Source organism: Topomyia yanbarensis, chromosome 1 (assembly GCF_030247195.1).
Source record: "Topomyia yanbarensis strain Yona2022 chromosome 1, ASM3024719v1, whole genome shotgun sequence".
NCBI lineage: Eukaryota > Metazoa > Arthropoda > Insecta > Diptera > Culicidae > Topomyia > Topomyia yanbarensis.
Window position 1 is genome coordinate 210,565,080 of NC_080670.1, and position 19,779 is coordinate 210,584,858.

Sequence of the window (19,779 nt, forward strand, 5' to 3'; positions counted from 1 at the left end):
TCACTCGATCGGCGTTTAACTAGAAATATGCAGCCCCTCATAAATTTTCAACGGGGGGAAACGAAAGATCTGAAACTTTAACGGAATAAAGCCCGGCGTCAACACGTTTATCATGGCCCACAAGAGGCACCAAGCAAACCTTGCCTTGTCTCCGTCTCCTTGGCGACGGCGGCTAGTTTCATTCATAAATTTCGCTATCGCGTTTTCTTCGCGACTTGTCATCCGTGTGATCTCTGGGAATTCGGAATGGCCCCAAACCGGCGATAACCTGCGAAACTATACAGGTCTTGACAGGTGGTTCGATATCGAGTTTTGAAATGGGCTCTAAATTGATATTAATGAAGATTTGAGGCGCCACACGGTGAACTGGGTATGGTAGCCGTTAGCGGCCCGAATCCGAACACCATGTCCATGTCGCCTGAGTTTTGTTGTCGCACGAAAACTCGTATTTTTCTCCTCCGTATAAATCAATAATCGACTTAATTATTTAAGCTGGCTTAATTCGGTGCCATTCACGAATGAGAAAAAAAACTGCTAATCTTGTTTCTCCTTTTCTGATCGTTTGATTTTTTTTTTTTTTGGTTTTCTTTCATTCGTTTCCTTGTCTTTTTTTTTTTGTTTCAGAATGCCTATTCGGCAAAACGCTCCGCGAGCTCGGTTCCACCTGGTTCGCCGATTTGGGACCCCCCTTCGGCGTCATGTACTGCATCAAGTGTGAATGTGTGCCGGTAAGTAAACCTATTTAAACGAAATCGTAGAATGCCATGATTTGCTAGTCTGACAATTCCGGGAAGGGTGGAAAAAAAGCTTTACACCGTCGCCATTTTTTGTTTCGGCGAGCAAAACAACCGATTGTGAATTGACGCGATATCGTCGTCGTCGTCGTCGTCTATCGAACCCGCAAGCAATCGTTCATTTTATTTTGTTTTGTGTCCTATCTGATCGAGGTCAAATTAGAAGCAGGCTGATTATCGGAATCAACCGATGTAACACACGGTGATGCTTATCAAACTGCAATGGCTGAATGGGTGAGAAAAAAATAAACGAACAGGACGAACAGATTCGCTAATCTGGCAAGGGAAATTTTTAGATCGATTTAGATGTTGACATAGGCAGCCGTTTAACCGTCGTCTTTAGCTTGCGTGGAATAAGCGGGTGGCCGTCCGGTTTCTACCGGTTGAAAATAGTTGACCATGTAGCAGAACGAACGCATCGCTTGCCAAATCATATTTTTTTGGCAAAACTAAATACAAGCCGTATTTCAAGGTACATCTTTTTATGAGCGGGGACAGGCTGCTGACCTGATCCTTCCGGTAGGAATTTAGATAAATCATCCGTACCAAACGAGTGTGGTTTTAGAACACGGGATACTTTCGTTTTTTTAAACCCTGCAAAAGTGTGTTGAATTTTCATATTATGTATCGCATAATAACATAACATATGTTGCTCTGGGTTAGACGAAGTTCGAATATGATTCTCAGTCTAAGACTAACTTTTTACCATGTTTAATTTCACCCAATATTCCGGAATGTGTAAACGAGAAAAAAACAACATTCTCCGACACTCCCTCAAACGGCTCATTAGCCTGGACAGGGCTAAATACTTCTGTTCCATCCCATCCCAGGAACCTAGGACCAAAGGAGTGACATTAACCCTCTTAGCCAAGTCACTCCCAACGATTTATCAAATTCCCATAAAATTTAAATGGTCGGTACGGTTGTTCACGTGTTTTCCTTATTCAAGTTCGTTGATAAAATTCTTCATTAAATGAATAATTTAATTGCCGTATAATTTTGAATCACCTTCACTTTGTACGCTGCACAGTTTGCCTGGCCGCTTTAATGATTGTGTCACATATTATATGTACCACAAACATTAATATTGACAAGAAAAATTGTAGGCGAACGTCTGCAATTTTCCAGGATCCCTACATGTATTGGCTGTGTATGTGTAGACTAGACTAGACATTTTCCGACACTCCCTTAAAAAATTCCAACGGCTGCCCTGAGCCACCGGTATTGCATTTTCAATTTACTTTTAATACAGTACGGCAATGGACGCAGCCAGTTTTAAGTGAAAATAACACACAAGCATTGGTAATTTTATTTTTAGTGAATACAAATACTGTTAGTATTATATCAGTCTGGTCAGTGTTCTCAATATTTGCTATCAAGCTATTGTATGCTAGCTGGAGCACCTTCTTGCAAACGATGTTCATTAGATTTAATCTCCCAATTTTTTTTTCAAAATGCTGAATGGTCTCTGATGCCGAGACATGTTTCCTAAGATGTGCTTTCGTCAGTACCAAAAATTCATCAATTAGTTGAATTTGCAGGCAATTAGGAGGATTGATGTCTATTGGAACTTTGTGGTATACCATTCTTGTGGCTTCGAATCATGTGTAGAAGTCGTTTTCGTAAACAATGATAGCGAAATCTTACTGCAACTGCAAATAGCTTGCCAGACCATAGCTTTTTTACCAACTTTATCGACTAGAATGGATGTCGCTGACTGGTTTAATATTTGCCCTTCTCGGACCATATAATATTATAATCTCGGCAATGATTTGTAGCCGAATTTAACGCAGATTCCATGATTATACAATTCGAATTACCAGCAAGCATCGTATCGTACAGCTTTTTCACTCTGGGTCTGATCGGTGCTTTTTGTTTTGGAGTGCATTTTGGCTGCCTCTGCTTCTTATTGGTTCGAAGATTTAAGGAAGCGCCCACTTTTTGAGCTCCATCCCGTAATGAAACCTCTTTCTCGTGCCCGAACGTTAACGTTGAACCAAACGAAGGTTATTTTTCTTTTCAACCCAGTAAAAACTTTATGCTCAAATGTGAATCGAGCCTCCTGAGCGCTGCTCGCCCGGCTTTCTCACTGACTCCTTCCATTTTCGCCAATTTTTCAGTGACATTCCAGGCTCTGTACACTGTTTGTGCACAAAAGGTCAACGTTGTTCTGCTGAAAGTCCCTCTCGTTTTGAAACAAAATGTTGGAGACGATTAAACCGCAACACAAGCACAACGAGATAAAAGTAAACAACAGGACGCAGTCATTAACAAATTGTCAATTAATTATTACTTTACCTCATTTCGGCGTCCCTGTCCACCTTCGATTACTAGGTATTTAACCTGCGTTCGGTTTATGCTATCCTCCATCTCTACAAAAAATGAATTACTAGTATATCTTCGTATCTGAAAATTTACTCGCATTTGGAGAAAAAAGTCGTCCATATTGTAATTGTCAACAAAACCATTTAAACTTTTGGTCAGATTTTCAAGAAACTAGCCACTGCCTACTGTTTGGGTTTCTCGTGATTGGTCTTTATCCGCCAGACGATATCCGATGCATGACTAAGAGTCGCTGACTCAATTATTCCTCTCCTGTGATGACCCTTGATAACAGGGCGGTCTAGATGTGGTTCACCTGCTACAGAACGTGGTGTTATATGGGATGACAGTTTGTTCTTGGTTATGTGCTACCTATATCTAACCGATGCTCGTATGATGTGATTCTACCCGGTTCTCCTTTCTCCTGCCTGGGATATGGTATCGCGACAGCATTTGCAAGGAGTCGTAAGCCACCGTTGCCGTAGCATGTACCTGCAGCGACATGGTACAGAGTCAACGACAAGCAACCCATCGAGCAAAAGCGAACGAGTAAACATCATACGCGGCACTTCTCAAGATAGTGACAGGGGACCCAAAGTCAAAGATGAAAGTCGGGAGAAAACGTCGTTAGAATGAGGCACACTCAGAAAGTCGAGGTGATCTTCCAGTTGAAGACGGATTCTTCCATCAACATGGGAGCTCTGTCACAAGAAGTTCTTGGTCGAGTGCAAGGATCTAGATAAGATCACGACCGGAAAAGAACTGAAGGTGTACTGAACAGGCAGTGCAACCTAGATGTACCGGCGACGGTCCAGAGTAGGAAGTCGTATGGAGGAACTCAAATGGAGCCTATTCGGACATCAGCCGGGGCACTGCGGTGTAGAAAATGCGGTGGAAAGGGGCACATTGCGTTGCGGACTGCACGAAGCAATCACGCTGTATGATCTGCAAACCGGAGGACGAAAACGACCTCACGAAGGGCTGCTTCAAATGTCCTGCGTATAAAAAGCGAAAGAAGTGGATGTAACGTGACAATGCCGAGGAAACTGCCAAGTAGAACGAAAGGCTCAGTACCCTCCGTGCTGTCTGTCTAAAGCCAAAAGACGCATTAAGAGAGCATGATCTGCGAGAGTCAGGAAAGAGCGTAACGTGGCATACCGGGCGTCCGGGGTCACTTTTAAATGTGTTATGGCGATGAGCAAGTCAATCTACTACAAGAAGCTGTGCGGAGAAACAGACGCCAACCCCTGGGATAACGCTTTCCGTGCCGTGTTGGCCACGATCGAAAATCCAACGACGGCAGCTGAAATGTACGCTGACAAACTGAATACTACCAGCGGAGGCATACACTGGAACCAGCACTCAATCGAACCCGTACGGAATTTAACTTGAGTTTTGACTACTACTTTGGTTGACTATTTATGAAAATCCGAAATTGTTGATAGATGCATCTTGACCGCCCTGTCATCAAGGGACTGCCGAGTTCTATATTGTCCTGCCCGGCAGACCCTTGATGACAGGGCGGCCCAGATGCATCTATCAACAATTTAGGATTTTCATGAATAGTCAAACAAAGTAATCAAAATACTAACTGTCCTTAGTGCTTCTAATTGATACATGCTTCATCGTTATGCTGTTGTTTAGCAACAGAAAAGAAAAGATGGGTCGAGATTTATTACTCTTCCCTGGCTGCTGAAGTTACCGCAATGACCAACCTCAGGTGGATCAACTGTCCATCCTACTTCGATTTCCTTTGCTTTGATTAGCTGTGGAGGAGAGTAAGTCTCATTCGGTTCGCTGACCTACAGCGAAAGCGGTTCTGGTACCACATGGGTCCTGAAATACTGATTGACACTTATGCCGCCCTGTCGTAAAGGGTCAGTCGGGTGTGTTTACATTCTTAAGTCACTGAGAAAAAATGTTATCATTTTCCTTTTCAATGTTGTTTTCAAAACGCTGCTTTTGTCGAAGAAATTCTGTAGGGTTTTGGCAATTCATTCCGAAAGTTTGATTTCTCCAATAAAATATTTTAGGATTAATTGAGCTGTATTTTCACAACTTTGATTTTGGTCTGTTGAAAATTGTCTAGATCAGTTATTTCTTTAGACAAAAGCTTCTTAGTAAAAACTTGCTTCCTCATAGTTGTTTATTTTGACATTTTCAATATATGCTCCGGAGATGTCTATAGTTTAAAATGGATATAGATGGCGCTATATGACTGCTGCCAGCTTCTACCACTTCATGAGTTAGTGATATATTTGTGGGAAATTAAAACCTTTCCGATATCAACAAAAAGGACACATAAAACCCTGGAAATTCTTCTCAAATGACTTAGAGCGCATTCCCGAATCCACTTGTAATGGGAGAATGAAAAAGTTAAACTAGTCGCTCATGAATGAATTGAGCTGTGAGCAACGATTATAAGGTGCCGAAAGGAATTAGCTGATTCTTTTTTAAAGCAACACATTTTTTTTACTTTTTACTTTATTTTTATTAACGTGACTTTAAAAGTTTTTTTTTTCATTCGTCACGCTGCAACAAATTTTGTTTGAGTCTCTTAGGTGCTCTATAACGGCGGCTCTGTTTGAGAAATGTAGACATCTTTATAAGAAATTTCACTGCAAAAACCCACAGCATCGTTTTTAAGGTAAAAGTTTGGACCCGGATCTTTTTTCGGTTATAGCGATTTCAACCTATTTCGTCTTTTTTCGGGCTAGAAAAATTTATAACCCTATATGTTGGGTTGAGGATCGAACCCAGGTGAGCTGATTACAAGGTAATCGACTTTCCAACTACGCTACACTCGCGCTCACCCGGAATTTAGCCATAGTCCACTTTTACGTAAGATTCATCGACAATCGAAATACTTCCGTTGAACTTGGTTAGACCGAACTTTCTTTCAGCGTCCTGTTGGAATGTTTGTTGGCATGTTGCGGACGGAAGCCATTTCCCGTCCTGGTTCGCGAAACTGCACTGTGCGGTGCAGGGAATTTTTTGGTCAAATCAAGTCCCAAGATCCAGGGCGACGCTGTGACCGTAATACGAACAAATAATTCTTTTATTCTGAAATTTGTACAGAATTTTCATTTCGCGAAATAAAAATATCGAAAAAATCTTACGGACATTGCTATTGTTATAAGGAATATAATAAACTTTAGTTCTAAGCTCTAGGAAAAAATTACAGCAGACGAATTTCCGGCCGTTTACTGTTTCCAGAAAACGCGCCAACGGCCGCCATCTTGCGACAAAATTACTTGAAGAAAAAATATTTTTCCCGCTTCATAACTCGTATTATAAATGCCATTTTACAAGACCTCGATTCACCTTTTTATTGCATCGCGAAAAATTCCCGAAATATTCATAGTTTTTCATGTTCTACAGTGGTATAACTCTTTAATGTGAGTATGTAGATTTTTTTCATGGCTTACGTGTTCCAGTTTCAATCAGTTTTAAAACTGACCAAACAATTCTTCCGGGTTAAACATGCAACTGACGGCTATTCACTACTCGAGTTTTGTATGTTACCTGCCCGATAGACCCTTGGTGACAGGGCGGCCTAGATGCGTCTACCATAATTTTGAATTTACGTTCACAAACTAGAAAGGAAAAAACAAACAGCGGTAGCAGGCTGATCTACTGTGCATGTTCAAGCATGTAAAAATTCGTTGGAGACGCACGACATGCATCACAAAGAAGCCAAAACGTATTGCTCACTCATAACCCTTTGATAACACATCAAGCGAGTGGGTCGAAAAATGCGCGAACTGCAAACGAACGGCGAAGCTGGAACTTGTAAAAGCAACATCGAATCTACACTCGTGAACATCCGTCCTACAGCTTCCCGAATATTTCTGGCTATAGGAATCACACATGTAACCTTTTCATTCGATGCATTTCATTGAATAGGCTCATTAGGAAAAGCTTTGCAAATCCCTAAAAGAAATTATCTAGCGGATTTATTGTTTGTTTATTTTAGTGACACATATTTGCTCGCAATTTGATCCGAGTAAAGATGCATAATAGATATATGTGAATGTGATGAAAATGTAAAATCTATTTTTCTTCAGTTCAACTGCGATCAATGCACATTACAGACGTCGAGTCGCTGCTGAAGAGCGAGCAAAACCTTTCACTATGAGGAAGAAGGAAACATAATACATTACTTACACTGTTGCAGCTTTGGCTGATGTTCGTAGAACCAGGTTGCTTTGCTTCATTTTTTATGCCAGCAGAAAGGTTCACAGCTGTAGAAAGCTCACTAGTAAATGACGAACGAGCGATTAATGGAGCGATTTTTTCCCATGTCTGCCCGTGCTAGGCCGCGTTGTCCTACGTTTCTTTATTGACTTCTCCTGCAGAGGTCTGCCGTAAACCAGAAGGTATGGTAATACTGTATCGATTTTGTTGACTATTTTCGTCAAATTTATTACTAAGAGAACCGAATGCAATGAAATTGAAAAACGGATAGGTATCCTAAAGTGAATCAGTTATGAACTTAGAACGAAAAACTAAGACTAGGCAGGGTCATATGATCGAAAGGAAATATGAAGAATCCTTTGCCTTCTGCTGGTAGAAGTTGGACGTAAATCTACCGCATTGTCGTTGATGGAACATAACTCATCATCATGTTTTATCGTCGACGCCGTCTCATTTCAAACGGACAGCCTACCACGGATTTGAAAAATTTCGTATGTTCGTTTGTAATGATACCACATACACTCTGCCGCAAACGATCCCCGAAGTCACAACAGCGAACTTCTCAGGGGGGATCTTTATTCGCCCTGATTCGTGGCGATAAGCTGTAGTGGAGAGATAGGCTCATTCGACTTATCCTCGGGCTTTTAGAAAGAGATCTTTCTGCTATTTAATCAGCATCGTGTGTACACCGGTATCATGCAAAGCGACTAAAATGTTACTACTGGTTGCAGCTTTAGGTTCCACGTGATAATATTGCCAAAGAGCAAAAAATGGAAGTAAAATTTGATACATATCTGTTATGCAGTTTCAATATTAAGAGAATTGAAATAAATGCGGAAATTTGCGGATTCATACGTTAAAATGATGTTATTTGAAAAAATGTGATTTTGCGAGATGTATCATGAAAAATTCACAAATGTTCATTAAAATCAACAGATGGACTTATGTTTTCTTCGCTAAAGTTACTTTTTATCACATGCTCTAACACTTTGATAAATAAGGTAAATTTTTATACGCATTGAGGAGCCAACACAGTTGCTTCTAAACTTTAGGGGGATTAATCGCCAAACTGATACATCTATAAAATGGGAAATATTTTATAATCTAATTTTACTGAAGACACTATTGTTTAAAAATTGATTATTCGTGATCAAAGCACAGTGTGGATCGGTCGAAAGGAACGGTCCGCTTTCTGTTTCCAGTAGCAACAGCAAATCCCGAGAAACAGAATGATGGAATAAAACAGGGTAAAATTATTAATAGTAATTCTTTATTTAGCACTCTTTATCATAACCACGGGTCCGAAACTTGTTTGTGTTCGAAAATCCGGAACTCTGGTAGACGCATCTGTGTCGCCCTGACACAAAGGGTCAATTTGGTGAATATTAGTGGTAACCGCTTATTTTAAGATGATTTACCTACTTCATATATTTTGGGGTTAAACCTACAAGTCCAATGCTATCAGAGTATATTCCATAGGCAGTTGTTTGAGTGCTTTCGTTCTGTTGACTGCTGAAACGAATCATAACAATCGAAAATGGAGTCACCGCTGTTCACTTTCGTCCTGTTTTTGGTGCGATTTTCATAGTTAGAACAGAAACAGGAAACCAAGTTGATGACATCTACGAGAAACTAAGTTGTTAACAACTGAAAATTCCCATTCTCGCTTAGAAATTAAAGGGCTTTAGATAAAATAGGAAAAACCCGCAGAAAGCATTGTTTCTTAAGCCCGGAGAAATCCTTTCAACTAAACCCGCTCACACTAGTGCAAAACCAGTTCGCACCTGTCCTCGTTCTTCTTCCTCGTGCGATTCTGTTACCTTCACTCATTCCGCGAACCATGGCCGTACCACTCAACAGGCCATAAAGACCAGGCGCCTGGCTGTTATGTAGGTCTCTGCTTTTATCTCCCTTTGAAACTGACAATTATGACAACAAGCCGCGCGCACTCTTATCGCCGGGCTCTTATCGTGACAAACTGGCAGAAAATATAAATAAATAAAAAAAACACCCCCACCTGCTCGTGTCCAGAACAACAACACTAATGCTGACGATATTCCTCAATTTCTCCTTTTTTCCCCCCTACTTACAGGTACAGAAGAAGCGCCGAATAGTAGCACGGGTTCAGTGTCGTAACATCAAGAACGAGTGCCCGAAACCGACGTGCGACGAACCGATCCTGCTTCCGGGAAGATGCTGCAAGAGCTGTCCAGGGGATTCATACAACAGTAAGTATCTAGGTCCTAGACCGAGTAGGAAGAAAAAAAAACGAAACAAAACCAATTCATCAATTCGAATGTGTCAGCCGTCAACGGGAAGAAGTAGCGCTTTATGAGGGTGGCGCCAACGAACGGCTTTTGCCTTGTCAGTTCCGTACATGGCAAAACTGTCCCACTAACTGAGTCTGTGTATGTGTAAGAGAGTTGGCGCGTATCAAAATGATCTTATCTACACTTCAGAACTCGCTAATTACAGGGGTAGCAAGATAGTAGTAGCTCGGTGTAGAGCGAAAAAGAAGAAAAAAATGCACCAACACAATGCGAAACGGTTGATGAATGGCAACAGGCAACAGCCGCGACGACGCGACGCGACGCGACGGCGGAACCAAGAAGGACGCGATTAAACTGTCTCTCCCGCGTCTATATTTATATTTATTTGCCTTTTGCAGGCTGTTGGTTGCTGCTAGCTACTTGTTTACCAAGAGAATCAAGTATTTGTACACTGGCAATAAGGCGAGAAACAAATATGTATGCATGTATACATAAATACATCTTCCCGCCTGCGGCATACACAGTCAGCAGTAGAGCAACGGAATGACCTTGCCCGATGTTTGTGTTTTGCCATAATTTGTTGTTCCCGACGATAAATCACTGTTTTTCCGAATAAATCTTCTATTTTTTTTTTCTTCTGGCTATGCCAACAACAATGGGCGCGCGCGTGTGGAAACTGTGGAACGGTGATCCACGCTGATTGACGGCCGGAAGTTTTTACTTATGCGCGCGATTTGCCAAACAAGCAGGCCATGCCGATGTTCAATCGAAGAGGTGAAAAGTACCGCCATAAACAAACCATTTTTTTCGCTTCGATTGAGCAAGTTTTTTCCACACTCGATCTGCATTATTTTTCTATGGTAATCAAAATATTTATCTTTGGGAGTTAATATTTTTCATAACCACGAACCGTGGCGTGCAATTCGAGTCGATATCGAACGGACAGGAAGCTGGGAAGCTCATTTTTCTCTTCACACAGTTTCTTTTTTCTTTCGTTATATAATTGAAAACAAACAGGCCAACAAACCCGCGGTTGGAACAGTTGGCACGCACACGACCTCGACCGAATTCAAGAGCTGTTATCAGGCGCCTAGCTGATCAATAAAAAGATGTAGTAACAGATGCAATTCATGCGAGGAAAATAAAATCTGCTACGCAGTGCCCTCTAGCCACCCCGCAGACGTTGGTGCGATAGTTTTTTTCTGTTTGTTTTAAAGAGTACGCACGTTTCCATTTTATGTCTATTCGGCGACAGTGGTGAAGATAATTTTAGCACATAGAACAGAGTAGTAGGCGGGACATTACTAACTAACAATACACATCGCAGCCAAGCGTCTGATAAACAGACGTCTCTTGTGATCACCTAAAACAGGGTGAAGAGCTGTCCAAAACAGTTGGCAACGAAACGACAACCGGTCCGTCCGTCTGAGCCTTCTCACGACGAATTCAACTAATTGAACGAGACATTGCCCACCATAATCACGAGGATGCCTTCGTACCACAAAAATATAAATGATTTACTACTGTTCGCCGAACCGGCGCATATTTCGCTTGCGAAAGTCGCCACAATTTGATCCTAGACAATTGCCGACTGACCCCCTCACTCTTAATTCAATCCTATAATAGAATCAATCACCGGGTTTCGGCGTTGATCACCGGTTGACAGCTGACAGTGAATTCCGAAGAAGCAGTAACAGCGAATCGATTCCTGCCGTGTTAATAAGTCGCCGCTTGTGGGTGTGTGTGTGTGCGTATGCTATGCGATGACGAACATGACGCGCCGGCCAAAATACATCCCCAATAAATCTCTCGAGCTTAGGAGGAACCGCGATCATGGGGCTGCACTGTGTGGCCACGAAAGAGGGAAAAAAGAGTAGAAAAAAGAATGCGCTCGCCGTACAACACTACTACTGGCTATTTACACTAGCCGGGGATGGCCGTTTGGAAAGGAATTTCAGCTATTTTAATAGCTCTACTCGTGCAGAGTACTTGGCCACCGCGCATCCGGTGATGGTCCGTATCGCCCGGGGTGTGATTCAAGTGAAGTCTACCAAGTGGCTGCCGGGTTGGGGTGGGAATTGAGTTGTAAGTTCGTCCGTCTGAGCGGAATTTGGTCGTTGGCATTGGCTAGGATCCTTGGTTTTGGTGGTTACGGAGTTCCGTTTTACTGTACCGCAGAAGACTTACCTTTAAAGATCTTTCTGAAATAAATTTTACATGAAATACGAAAGGAAACCTGCGAATCTTGCGTTCTGTTTGTGTTTCCTGTCACTTTGTACAGTTTCGTCATCTATTCGTTTGAGACGCAGATTTCCTATCTGAAATTACAGAGAAGTATTATAGAATTAATTAATCTATTAGATTCACATCATAACAGCAAAAACACCTGGAAACTGGAATGAACTGAAAGTCGTTAGAATCTATCAGCGAATCTGCAAGAAATGTTTGTTTTGAACTTTATTATTTTAAATGCAAAGGATCACTGGACACTAAACCGAAGGAGGCGCTGACAATATTAACGCGCACAGTACAACTCTCTGGTAAAGGTCCATTTAGACGTGAACGTAAGCTTGACTCGCACTAAATTGCTTTGGCTATAGAGCGATTGCTGACCCAATGGAAAATAATCCCCGAAACGCATTTTTCCTGCATTCGCACGTGGGCTTTTCGGGTGCTAAACGTGGTCTGACTAACTCAATAACAATATTCGAAGCATGAGTCAGATGTCTACAAAAATTATACCCCTTGTAGCCCAGAACAGAATCTTCAATCGATGCGTTGCTCCGTCGAACTTTCTGCGATGAAATAATTAAAAACCAATCGAGACCCCAGTGCTATCAAAACTTGCGTCCCGTTGTACGTTCGCAACGTGGGAACCGGAGGGAAAGCAAAACCTTTACGGGTATTTCATAACTGGACAAGGATCTACTTCAGTTTCTCAGTAGCGGTAAAGAATCATACCCTTCGCAAGTGGAATCGGCAACGAAGACGTCACGTATACATTGAATCGAAGCCAGATAGTCGCTAGACAGGACTTCAGTTCGCCTGCTACACCCTTAGAACGTGCCCGGAATACTGTCCACCCTCAAGATAATATATAGACGGATGGAAACAATTATACGAGCGTTGTCATCGCCTGTCATCAAAAACCTATACACTGTGATCCACTTCGCGCTCAGAATAGAGAATCTAGTTGCAACTGTACAATCCTGCGAGAAAGTGGGATTTTTGCACAATGCTTCCTGTGGTACGAGTTGGTGAAAGGCTGCCACCGGCGTTTAAGCTGGACTTGCTAAGAAACTACCGGAGCAACCCTACTACAAATTTTCTGAACTTCAGTATGTGGCTACGCATCGTCGCTGAGGACACCAGTACCGTTTCTTTCTTGACAATCGGCGATAATCGACGCAGAGTAGAGCAAAGAAATAGATCTTCAAGCGTGCGGTACCGATGCCTGCTCGTACCTGTATCAACTTCTTCTACTCGTCAAAGTATAGCATTTGTCGATGTCACCTGTGCTCCGTTCACCAAAGACAGTGCGAGATCCTATTCGGAATCGTACAGTTCTCTTTTATGGTCTTTTGTAGATGACGAATCGGAAGTCACGCTGATGGAGCAGAGCTTATCCGACGAGTACTTAGCCTGCAATGGACTGATGCCACTAACAGAACGGAAGATCTGAGCTTGATCTAATGCGACCACCCCTGGCTGCTACTTCGTTTTCGATCTGGACTATCTGAGGTTAGACAGGGAATCAGTAGATAATTATGCTTGGAAGTAGCGAAACATCTTTCAATGTGCAACTCCTGGTAATCCTAAAGTGTTTATTGATCAATACCGGCGCCGGCCAGGCCTGACCGTAGATCGCGGAAGGAAAAGGAAAGAATGTTAGTCTGATACTTGCTTTTGCTAGAGGCCTCCACAAGTATCACGGTAGGAGGATATTTCTTAGTGGGTATACGGGTCAGTCTATTTTCGCTACGACGCCAAAGACCGACACCAAAGAGGTGACTCCACTATCTGGACTAGATATCGACCCATCAACTCATGGACCGGGGACCAACGGCTCTACTTCTCTTCCGAAGGACTACGTGATCACAAATTTTTTCACCTCAGAAAAATTTCAACAACCTCGGCTGGGATTAAACTCAGACAAGCTGAGATGGGTGGCGGTCACGCTTACCACTGAACTACCGGCGCCGTCCGTACCTGAATCGTCCCTTTTTACACGATGAAGTGAACCATTATCGATCTCATTCTTTGCTCTGGCCAGAGCATCCCCACAAACTCAAAGGAATCAATCCACCAACATCACTTGTAACGTTCACCAACACAATCCGAGACCCTATTTATAACAGTATGGTCATTTAGGGTCCATTAAAGAATCGGAAGTCTCGCTGGTGGAGAAAAACCCACAAAGTCTCTATGTCTGCAATGAACCGACGGCATTAATAAAACGGAAGATGTCTCGGAAAGTAAACTCCCAGATCTCAAGCATCACAAACTTCTCTAAGAAGCGCACAGAGTCGGAAATCTACAAATTCGGCCGTATGGGAGTTCTGGTGCCGGCATAGCATCGACATCTGGTAGATCGGCCGGAGGAATCGTGTCAAGAAGTCAGCCCCCGATATCTCATCGGAGTAGATCACACCACCTAGGGTAACGCAATGAACTACTGCGAAGGCAAGTCGAACAAACCCATAGCTTTCAAGACTCGGTTAGAATGGATGATTCAAGGATTTTACTCCACCGCGAAGAATGGTGCCAGAGAAATTAATCATCACATTGCTCGATGTTGTCTATGCAAAACCAAATAAGACGAGGAACTGCACGAGATCATGTAGCGGATCTTCTCGCTCGAAAGTAATACCGAACTAATTGCTGCTACACAACGACAACCAAAAAGTGAACGAGCTGCTGCAGTCATTGGCCATGAATATGCCGATATATGAACGGACGATACGAGTCCGGCCTTCTATGGCAATACGATAACGTTAGGCTTCCGGACAGTAGGGCGATGGAAACATAGCTGAAACATTGATCTCAATAACTAACGACTATCTAGCCAAAGTCTATATCGAGGAACTGGAGACATTTCGCTACCGAGTTTCGAATCTTCCGATATTCTGGATGGTGAACTCTATCAAACCCGGCAAGACCAGACTCGTCTGACACGCGATCACAACATCTTAAGGAGTTTTATTGAATTCCATACTCCTCAACGAACCAGATTAGCTGACTCCCTTATGTGGGTTCCGTGTGGCAGTATCCGGGGACATTCCTTACCGTACCAATCAGTCTAAGGCCGTAGTGTTCTTTGCTGTATCAAGAAGTTTTCTCCAGTACTCTCGGTTCACGGCTGTTTGTCATGAACCTTGCAAGGAACGAAGGCTCGTCAGGTCTTCCTCAAACTGGTCAAGTCTCCTTACACACTGTGCACCTCTCCTCCTTGTATCCGTCGGATTAGTTTCGACAACCATTTCTACTGGACTATCGTTGGTCATTATGACGACACTGCAGCCCCCCCCCCCACTTTTTGTTGTGCAAACGATGCGTGATATCAAGGTAACTGTTGCAGATCGTGATTCATACGCCGTCTCCATACTCTGTACTCCACCATAGATAAGATCGTTCATGGGGTAGTGTACTTTTTTGTTGACCGAAAGGTTTTTCGAAAACCAAAGTAAGCAAGACTAGCTGCTAGAATAAGTCTCTAAATTTCTCTGCTGGTGTGATTACCGGCGGTTACTAGTGAGCCCAAATACACGAACTAATCAATCACCTGTGAAAGCGATGTTGAACGGTGGACAAGGGATCCCATCACCGAAGCCCTTTTCGGTATTCGAAAGGACTCTAGAGTCTTTGATACTTGGAAGTAACACATCACTATCGCTTTATTCAATCGTGTCAATTTGTCCGGAAGCTCGTATTCGTGCCTTATATGCCAGTGCTGATCTCCTTCGATTGTATTATGCGGCCCATAAACAGGTGATGAGAGGGTAGGTTGTATTCCCGACATTGCTGCATAACTTGGACGAACTCCCTTGCCAACAGTCATAGGCTGCGACAAAGAATTTGGGAGAGCATTGCCTACAATAGAATGACTCGGTAGTTACAGCAGTTCAGCCTATTCGCCTTTTTATAGAATGGACATGCGATCCTCTGGTAAAATCTCATTCTCCCAGATCTTCGAAATTACTCAGTAGAGTACTCTAGCCACTGCCTTTTCTCCATGTCAGAGCAGTCCTCACGGCAGTTGATCATTGCCAGCGGTTTTATTATTCTTCAAGCGTTCGATCTTCTCCTGAATCTCAGGATTTGCCTGGGGTGCTGGTAATTTGTCGTCGACTGCGCGGGTCCCCAGGTTGATCCTTATGCTCCTCTCATCGTCTGCTACTTCGCCATTTAGATGTTCGTCATAATACTGCTTCCACCTATCGATCAACTCACACTCGTTCATGAGAAGGTTCCCATTAGCGCCTCCGCACATATCGGCTTTGTCCGAGCGTTTCACCTTCGCGAAGAATTTCTGTTTGTCATCAACGAGGTACAGCTACTTCATCCCCTAGTTATTCCGATCTTTCTTTAGGGGCTTTTTTCGTCGAAATACCGAGTTTTGTCTATTCCGGATTTTTCTGTATCGTTCCTCGTTCGCTTACGTAGGATTCTGCTTGTTCCCGCTGCATTCTTCATTTAACTAACTGTTGGCACTCCCCGTAAAACCAGTCATTTAGTTGTTTCGTAGCTCTCGTACCTAGTATGGCTTCAGAAGATTCTTATATTGCTGTCTCTAGCTGCTGCGCGTATTCCTCGGCTGCAAGATCGTCTCATAACTGCTCGATGTTATGCCTCGGTGATCGTGCTAGACGAGTGTTGTACACCGTCGACAGTTTTGAGCGCACGCAGACCGCTACTAGATAGTAGACCGAATCAATATTCGCACTACGGTAGATGCGACGATTTGTGGTGTCGAAGAAGAATTTTCCCGTCTATTAGAACGTGGTCGATTTGGTTCTCAGTTTGTTGATCGGAGGAAGGAAGCCTTCTGGATACCTTTGCAGGGGAAGAAGGTGCTTCGGAATACCATTTTTCGAGACGGTGGTAAGTTCACGCATCATTGGCTGTTGGCATTTGTAACGGTGTGGAGATCACTGGTTTATACATTACGTTCCGGTCTATCTGGGTGCTAGTGTCGGCATTGACAAGCTTAATATCCCGTCACGGGTAGCTGTCATGGATACCCTCAATCTGCACATAAAACTCATTTTTCTCGTTCTCGGGTCTCGCTTCGTGGGGGCAATGCACGTCGAAGATGCTGTTGTTGAAGAGGCGGCCTTTGATCATCACCACACATATCCTTTCACCGATGACCTGCAACTTAATTTAAAAAAAATCTTTCCCAGAACTATCAATTCTGTTCCCAGCTCGTTTGTTCTGGCAGCGCTCTGCTAGAATTCGTTCAGTGTCCACTTTTCCATACTTTCTGTACCGTCAAGCAAAGTTCCTGCAAAGCTAAGACTTCGAAGTTGCGAGTTTCTGCTCGTCGTGCAGGATTAGGTCGAAACCATCGAAACCAAGCGACTTTCAGTTCGAGGCTCTTAATCACCCATTGTAGTTCTTTTGTTTTCGTCGAGTGGGTCTATGCCGATTATTCCGATTAGTACAACTAGCGGATGGAGTGAAAGAGCTGGAGGCTTTGAGATGCGAAACTGGGTCTCGAATTGACCGGCAGTCGTTGCTGCATTAGATAGATAGGAAACCACGAAAGATTGGAGAAAGACACCACCGGGAAAGTTCTTTGGATGTGGTGGGATACCTCCGCAGATTGTTTTGCGTACAGGCCATCTATCTTTCACGATTTTATCAATTGTCCAGAAAAAAGCTATCTCCAGAATGTGAGGTCTTACGCACATTGATGATGATTTTTTGATCCACTTGGCCTGATTACATGTTTCTCTGAATCCTTTAACAGAAATATGGAGTACAATCATCGACTGGTCTGAGCAAATCCATGAGTCTTACGTTGAAAACTGGTTCAAATGGCAACGTGTTCTACTTTAAATGTCCGATTTTAAAACACCGCGATGTTTCCGGACCACGACGTCGGTAGAAGAAAGTAACCTCGTTCGTAAATGCTAGTGAGGTCGGATTTTCAGCAGTTGGCAACTTTTGCGTCCAAGAAAGAAACACATACACATTAGTTGGAACAAAAACTAGGTTGGCATCGCTGAAATTCCTGTCAGTACGCAGCAGTAAACTACGTCAATAAGACCAGATAACGGTGGTTGGATGTATTTTTTTCATGTTTTTGTTTATTTGGTAGAAAACAGAAGATTCACGACTCAGTTGTACTAAAGCGTTGAGCCGTGTCAAATAAACACGAAAAAATGAACTCTGTCAGAAAACCATGCGCTATCCATAGGCAACAGATGACCATCTAATATTGAATTTAGCTTTAAAACACTAACTTACCATATTCCTACCCATTTGCACTAATCTTCTAGGAAAAGGGAGTTCCAAATGGTCCCCTTCACGGTAGTTCACTACGAGCTGCTGTGCAAATACATTGTTAATCAGCCTTAATTTGAACTTTTCCGTTCGTTTTTCGTCCTTCCTTATCTTGAACATCTATTTTGATCGGAGGGTATTGATTTGAAAAACTCATATTAGTACGATCGACGAAAAAATTCTGAAGGTGCAAATCACAAGCTCCTGTTGCACGATAATCCAGAAACTGGCCATAAAACAAAAATCCTTGGATAAACTATATTATGGACAGATCTACGACCATATACATAATAGCTTATGTTGTAAAGAAAGCAAGATATCTATTGAAATCAAAATTTGGTTTTATTAGGATGCATGGTTTCACATCTGAATAACGGCAATTTATTAGTTTGTCACTTCAAATAATCATTATTTACTCTATTAACTGCTATAGATAGTCACATTAACAGCGATTTTCTTTCAAATTCAATCCCATTTTTCATATCCATAAAGTGTGGCTGGTTTTCCGATAATCGATGACGCAAATATTGATTTTCTTTCAAATATATTTCAATTTTTTGAAACCATAAACTGTAATTCACTTTAACTTACCTTTGACTAAGGAACTTTGTTGCAGGTGGTATATTAATGTTGATGGCTGTGTTAGAAAAATCCGCCTAAGACTTATTTTTTACTGCCTGTCAGGGAGCACACGAGTACAAAAAGAATCTTACTTAAATAAATGTTATAATGTTAACTTTTTTCCTTCTAACGACATTCAATTAACTAAAGATTACAAAGCAGGGAAAGTTTTTAAAATTTAGAGCCGCAGCACTCATGTGAGGACAAGGATGTGAAATATACAGATCGGAAAATTAGAAGTGGCAGGGTTGTTGAGAACAGGCTTAACATCTTACACTAATCTTTTGTGTTCTGCTGGTAGGAATCGATTTTAGGTAGAGCTACTACGAATCGCTCAATTCTACCAACATATCAACCATGACAACCATGATAAAAGGCAATGACAATAGCCTAATCAAAATCTACTCCGGCATTTGGAAAACACACAAAGGCAGTATTCAATGATACTGTGAATCATCGAGAGGCTCCTAGTGATGATCTTGCATGACCTTTCTTTTGTCGGTTCACATTGTAAAGAGGGACAAGTCTCTCTTTGCCGTGAGACAGAGCAGTACAGTGTTCGCAGATAGTATGAATTTCGAAAGGCATTGGTAGCTCTGATTGTAAAACTCAGAGGTATATTTGTGATCTCTGAACGAGAACTGTGAGCCCAATAGTACTCCAACATCGTTTACGAAGCTGACTTGATCACATCTGACATCAATAGGATTTTTCCATCTGAATGAAAATGTCCACAAAATGTCTGCACTCTAATGACCGTTTGTATCCAAAAGCGCCAGTTCTCAAACAGCTCGATCCGTTGTTGTTGCATAACCAAGTCGGAAACCTGATGAGAGAACATCGTTGAAAAATATTACAAGCATTAACGGTCCCAGGTTGCTTCCTTGTGGAACACCTGAACTGCTGGTAGATCTGATCGATATAGGCCAAATTAAATTATGAATGGCCTGTCAACTATGTATGTTACTAGCTAATGAGTAAATCGATTAATCGTTGCTTATGGTGCTCTACGCAGTCGAAAGATACCTGCGTCAATTTGCACTCTATTCTCAATAGCTTGTATGCAG

The 19,779-nt window shown here is 42.4% G+C and overlaps 2 protein-coding genes across 2 annotated transcripts in view; one reads left to right on the forward strand and one right to left on the reverse strand.

Annotated features, from left to right (window-relative positions):
* Nucleotides 1–19,779, reverse strand: part of LOC131690804 (cytochrome P450 307a1) — a 377,105-nt gene that overhangs the window by 277,244 nt on the left and 80,082 nt on the right. The gene's annotated exons all lie outside the window — the stretch shown is intronic.
* Nucleotides 1–19,779, forward strand: part of LOC131690744 (dorsal-ventral patterning protein Sog) — a 74,610-nt gene that overhangs the window by 45,561 nt on the left and 9,270 nt on the right. Inside the window, exons 2-3 of the mRNA XM_058976712.1 lie at nucleotides 625–728; nucleotides 9,406–9,541. Of these exons, the coding sequence (XP_058832695.1) occupies nucleotides 625–728; nucleotides 9,406–9,541 (240 nt within the window). The remainder of the gene's footprint in view (nucleotides 1–624; nucleotides 729–9,405; nucleotides 9,542–19,779) is intronic.